The sequence below is a fragment of the Papaver somniferum genome, chromosome 10 (genome assembly GCF_003573695.1).
Source record: "Papaver somniferum cultivar HN1 chromosome 10, ASM357369v1, whole genome shotgun sequence".
Classification (NCBI taxonomy): Eukaryota; Viridiplantae; Streptophyta; class Magnoliopsida; order Ranunculales; family Papaveraceae; genus Papaver; species Papaver somniferum.
In genome coordinates, this window is record NC_039367.1 from 27,823,280 (window position 1) to 27,829,915 (window position 6,636).

The 6,636-nt window shown below is 39.4% G+C and overlaps 1 protein-coding gene across 1 annotated transcript; it reads left to right on the plus strand.

Annotated features, from left to right (window-relative positions):
• Positions 1 to 1,829: 1,829 nt before the first annotated feature.
• Positions 1,830 to 2,909, plus strand: LOC113315443 (trichohyalin-like). Its single transcript, XM_026563718.1, has one exon. The coding sequence runs from the start codon at positions 1,830 to 1,832 to the stop codon at positions 2,907 to 2,909; it is 1,080 nt and encodes a 359-aa protein (XP_026419503.1).
• Positions 2,910 to 6,636: the final 3,727 nt, after the last annotated feature.

Below are 6,636 nucleotides of genomic sequence, written 5' to 3' on the forward strand. Positions count from 1 at the left end.
ACCAACGCCGACGGCTCCATTTCACACCAAGTCTATGCCAGCGGCTCCCTTTCAAGCTGATGCCAAAAGTCTGCATCTCATCCAGCATCCACCTCTACCACTCCGCGGCCGAGCACCACGAGCCGAATTTGCGCAAATCCGCCAATGCAAGAGTCATTGATTTTCTTTATCTCCCAGAAAAAGGTTAGTCGGATCTTCCTGACCATCTTTTTCATGACTTTCCGTTTCGATTTTTCCCTTGTCTGTCACCATCTCATGCTTACCTCACAACAAGTCCCCTGTTCCGAGCTAAGAAGGGGAATCAATGTTGATGATGTTTTTTAGCTTAGGGTTAAAATCGTAAAATCTTAGTCAACAACGACATCACTCTAAAAAGAAACAAAACTTGAGTAATAATGTCTCCACTAGCTCATTTATTGAACCATTTAACATATATGCGTAAAATTACCGGGGTACCTTTTTTTTGTGCCATGCTCCATAACAGAGCCCTCGGTACTGACTGTCATCGTCTCTACACATGCAAACCACACATGCTAGATAATCGTGTCAATTGCATATCATGCCAGACACATCTCCGCGCCAAGGCATGCCAACCATGCCAGCCGCACCACCGATCCAATGGCATACCATGCAAGCCTCACCTCCGCGCCAAGACATGCCAACCATGCCAGCCGCACCCCTGAGCCAACGGCATACCATGCCAGCCTCACCTCCGCGCCAAGGCATGCCAACCATGCCAGCTGCACCACTAAGCAAATGGCATATCATGCCAGCCTCACCTCCGCGCCAAGGCATGCCAACCATGCCAGTCACACCACCGATCCAATGGCATACCACGCCAGCCTTACCTCCACGCCAAGGCATGCCAACCATGTCATCCGCACCACAGATCCAATGGCATACCATGCCAGCCTCACCTCCGCACCAAGGCATGCCAACCATGCCAGCCGCACCACCGAGCCAAAGGCATACCATGCCCGCCTCACCTCCGCGCCAAGGCATGCCAACCATGCCAGCCGCACCACCGAGCCAATGGCATACCATGCCCGCCTCACTTCCGCGCAAAGGCATGCCAACCATGCCGGACGCACCACTGAGCCAATGACATACCATGCCAGCCTCACCTCCGCGCCAAGGCATGCCAACTGTAGGATCAGAATATCGCAAGATAATTACATTTGTGACAGTTTCGTTAACAACATCTTGCGAGTGTCGCATAGAATGACGTAACAGATGACGGTGGTTGAAACATGAAGAAAGTGTGACGGTTCTACGGAGCTCAGAATGTTGGCGAGAAGTTACAGTATAACCTTCGCGAAAATACTCGCAAGCCAGATCCGAAAATGAAGCGTAGTCTAGCTGTCATCCACCATTTAATTAACCTATATAAAGAGATTGAATAAGTCCAAAGGAGGGATCGGTTCTTTGGAGTGGGAAGAAAGTTTTGAGGAGAGAGAAAGTCTAAAAAGAGAGTTTAAGTTTTTAATTTGTGTTCTCAATTTTTTGAGTATCTTGAAAAGCTTCAGTAATTCAATAAAAAGAAAAGTGTTGTTCTTCTTATAAAAGATCATAATCATTCAAATTTTTATATATGGTGTAGTGCGGGATTTCCTGTAACTACATAATGGCGCTAGAAACAGGGAGTGAAGATTAAGAATCGATATTGTGATCTTGAAGAAGCGGTAAAAGTTTTTACGTATAAATTTTAACTATTCATTAAGATTGAAAGAATAGAAAGAAGGAGAAATATCTCAGAACAACCAACAACCATTAGAAGAAGTGAGAGGCTTGCTAGTAGAGGAAGAGAAGAAATGGGAGAATCCTTTAGAATGGAAATAAGAAGAAATGGCAGATCAAGAAATAACGGGGAAAATCAAATTCAAACAACCGATCAACAAATTCCGATGCAAAATATATCAACTGAACATGATAGAGTAAGTGTACACACTTGGAAGAAAAACTCAACAGAAGAGCAGGACGAAGAAGAAGTTGGAGGCGTAATACGAGGAAATGAAGAAATTGAGGCACTAGAAGAATTGAGGCAAGTAATACATGAAGAAAGAAGGTTAGAAGCAGAAGAACGAGCAAATTTAACAAGGCAAAACCAGGAATTGAGAATGGAGAATATGAGACTGCAGCATAGAAGGTCCAGAAGTACTACTGGATCAAACTCATGGTCGGTTAGGAGAGAAATAAGACGAAAATCACCTGTAATGGAAATTGATGAAGATATTCGAGGGGAAATGCAAAATCTAAATCAAGAGCGTCGCGAAGGAGGAGAGATAATTGAAAATCGCTCTATTCCTCGAGGTGAAATTTTTTACAATGAGCAGGACAATAGAAATCAAGGGAATGAACAATTTCATGAACAAAATTACCAAAATGGCGAAGAAGATCCAGAAGAAGAAAGGAGAATGTTGCGAGGGAGAGAAGCTCGCAGAAATCAACAAACTGTTGAAGCTGAAATTGAGAGGCAATGCATTGAACAAACACGTTTAGCTCGTGAAAGACAGAGGTTAAGAGCGGAAGTAGAGGAACAAGAATATCAAGAAGCAATGTATCAAAATAATCAGGGTAACCGGGAAAGAAGCCGCGAACATCGCAACAATGTTAATATTCATGAAGAGCACGATAGAATACAAAGAAGAATAAATAGACAACAAAGAGAAAGAAGGAGGAATGAACAAAATCATAGAGAAGAAGATAAAAGACATAACCAAATTCGCAGAGAAAGACAAAAGGAGGGTGACGAAGATGAATTTCAAGATTTCGCAGCACAAAACATGCACGAGCAAAGAATGAGAAGAACTGAATTAAAAAATCCAATGGAACAAAATTTTGGTGTAAACGAACAAATCGTAAGAGAACTGGTAGAAGTAAGAGGATTGCTAAATAGTAGAAAAGAATGAGGGAGGAGACAATTAGACGAAGCAATAGAAGAAGCTGCGAAAACTCCATTCACTCAAGAAGTACAGTTGGGAGGAATACCCCCAAAATGCAATTTGCCTGCATTAACCAGCATTTTTGATGGGAGCACCTGCGCAGTACAACATATTAAAGCTTATCTGAGATGCATGTTACAGTGGAAAAATCATGATGCAGTATTATGTAAATATTTTGCGTCAAGTCTGACTAGAGAAGCGTTAAAATGGTTTGAGAGTTTTCCCAAAAATACTATATCATCTTTCTCCCATCTACAGACTACATTCTTGGGAGCTTACATAAGCAATAATTCTTCACGTCCTGGAATTGAAGATGTATTTAGATTAAAACAAAGAATTGGTGAAAGTTTGAAACATTTGATACAAAGGTGGAAGACAATGTGCAGTGAAATGGCGGGAAGAGTATATGAAAGATATCTCATTTTATCTTTTATCAATGCTATGTTCACAACCAACCTATTGTACGTCCAAATTTTCAGGATCAAAAACACAATTACAATAACTGAGCTGCGAGAACTACAAGAAGAATATGTTGCTCTGGAGGAGAAACAGAATGAAATGGAATCATACCCAGTCGCGAATACTAGTTCAATAACAGCGAATGCAAGTTTACTTCCTAAAATGATCAATATCATTGCGAACGCTTCGCAACCACAGCAAGAGAAAATGATAGATAATAATCAACAGAAGATAGTAGCTATGGGAAGCCGAGATCAAGAAAAATTTGAAAGAGAGAGGAATTTTTATAATCGTGCTGGGAGTAATAAAATTCAAAGACTTGATCAGCCACGAGAAAATTATGGTGGACAGAGACAAAGTTACTACAAAGAAGAAGGAAGCCATAAGATGGTATGGGAAGAAATCAGGATGGCACCTTTAAATGCTAGTATAGAAAAAATCTGGGAGTCTATAATTCTGATGGAGAACATACCAACACCATGGAATATGGGGAGAGAACCACACCCAAATAATCAAAGTCAAGAATTCTGCATTTACCATCATTTTCATGGTCACACAATAAATGAGTGTAGGAATGTAAAAATAATTATTTTAAGAATGATAGATCAGGGGAAATTAAATCATTTTCTGATAAGGCAACAACAACCTCAGATATTACCACCCCCGCCAGAAGCTCGTAGAGTAAATACAGCGAGAGGAGGAGAGACATTTGTGGTAGAAGTTGGAGCAAATTCCAAGAATCTGTTTTGTAATTCTATTGTACATTCATACAAGACAATCGAAGATTTCCATGACAATGTTCTAAGCAGAGTGTTCGCAAGGGATATGGATGGGAAAGAAGTAATGAATATTACGAAAGCTTCGCAATTAGAAGAATGGCGAAAACAGGTTATTTCTTTCACTGCACAAGAAGTACCTGAACCTGGCGAAATGCATGATAATCCACTAGTGGTGAGATTAGAGATAAACCCTAAACAAAAAGAGGAAGAAGATGAGGAAGAAGATACTGAAGATGAAGAAGATTCGTGGGCAATAAATATAATTTTGATTGATACTGGGAGTTCTGTGGATATCTTATTTTATCATACATATAAAACCATGGGAGGAAGGGATGAAGATCTAATACCGTCAACCTACAAGATTTATGGATTCAATGGTATAACCAATAAACCAAAAGGGGAGATTAACATGCGAATTCCACTAAGAGGAATATCTTCCAAAATATTATTTTGTGTTGTTGATATAGAATCACCATATAATGCTTTAATTGGCCGTCCTTGGTTTCATGGAATCTTGGGTGTAGCATCAACTTTCCATCAGTGCATAAAGTTCCCTCATCCCAGCGGCGTTGGAGTTATCAAGGGAGATTGGATTGACGGGAAAAAGTGCTATGAAATTGATGTAGAATTCTGCGAGGAAAGATCTGCGAAGGATAAAAATTGAAAATATAATATCAAACAAAAACAAAGGAGTGAGAGGCTAATGGTTGAAGAAATAGAGCAAAAAGAAGAAACAGGTGAATATTTCGCAGAAGGAGAGAATGAAGTTAAAGACTGCAAAACAAAAAAGTGAACGAAATAAATGGAGTGAGTTGAAGAAAGCTTGATCGGTTATTCTTTTTATTTTCTTTTTGTTATGAAAATCAAGAGATATTGAGAAGTCAAAAGGAGAAAATTTTATCGTCTCTCCAAAGAATTGACAGAAAATCAAAAGAATTGGCAGAAAGTTCAGATTTCACAAAGATTAAGCGAATAAAATTTCGCAGAGATTAAGCGAATAAAATTTCGCAGAAAGAAACGAATTAAATTTCGTAGAGACATAAGAATGGGACGAACCTTTATGGCGTACACCCTAGTTCGCGGATACAATTTCGCAAGAGGCAAATGTAAGATCTAAAGTACGTCATATAAGGGGGCATCTCTTTAAATGGCTCAGGGATAAGGTCATACCGCTGCTGGAACCTGAGTCATGAAGATTGGGGGTAAATAACACCCATCCGGGAGAGGTACCTTGGATTTTCAATCTAAACTATGATTTAGATTGGACGACTGAGGGTCTCTTTCAAGGAGTGCAAAGTATGATCAAGGATCCGAGGTACACGGTTGACCCAAGGGTTCCCGGGGCGTATGAAACTACCCTGGCCATTCTTGGCAAGTCCTGACTATAGGCAAAAGGGATAAGAGGCTGCGAAAACAATTGGTTGTTGTCAGGACTGGATGGGAGGAGCTAGCCTTGTATGGCAGAAGTACGCCTCCTTGAAGGGGCAACCAGGGGGATGATAAGGGCGGCACCCTCCATTAGGGAGCTGATAAGTGTCTTAAGACGCAAATGTCATGAGGCTTTATATTCGCAAGAATATTTAGGCTTGTCATATTTGTGCGTGACTTTTGAAGAGGCAAAAAGCCAAAAAAATAAGATAAGACGAGATCAATGGGTTTGTGCATGAAAGTGTACAAACGTCCTGCGATTTCGTCGTAAGAAACAAATGTCATGAGGCTTTATGTTCGCAAGAATATTTTGGCTTGTCATATTTGTGCGTGACTTTAAAAGAGGCAAAAATCCAAAACAAAAGATAAGACGAGGTCAAGGGGTTTTTACATGAAAGTGTACGAACGTCCTGTGATTTCGTCGCAAAGACGGCAATGTCATGGATCTATATTTTCGCAAGAAATTTAAATCTGTCATATTGTCGTAAAGATAAAATTATTGGCAGAATAAGACCTTTAACTAGGAAGGAAAAATAAGACCAACAAAATAATCTCACCAATTAATTGTCTTCTTTTAAGAATGCGGTGCAAAATTTGTGAATATATATACGTCAGTATATTACGTATTTCAAGAATGGTACTGAATTTTGACGGTTATTCAGAAGTTCAAAGAATTATTCAGAATGTTCGCAGAGAAAAATAAGACCATCATAATAATCTCACCCATTTATTATCTTCTCTTAAATGAAGGGAAAAACTGCAAGTATATACATGAGTATATAAAATATCTCAAGAATTATTCAGAGTTTCTTTAATTAGTCAGGATTTTGGATTTATCTGAAAATTCGCGGAGTATTGAGAAATTCGCAAGATTATTAAGGATTTCGCAGAAGATTGAATGACAAAGTAAGGGAAATGAAAAATAGGTATATTAATAAGTAATAGAAGCAAGAAAAATTCGAAGTAATATATTACAAAAGAACGAAGTAAAGATACAAATATTACAAGAAGACAAAGAAAAGAAACAA

Bases quoted from the DNA above. Each gene is read 5' to 3' on its own strand.
- LOC113315443 (XM_026563718.1), top strand. From the start codon at position 1,830: ATGGAAATAAGAAGAAATGGCAGATCAAGAAATAACGGGGAAAATCAA.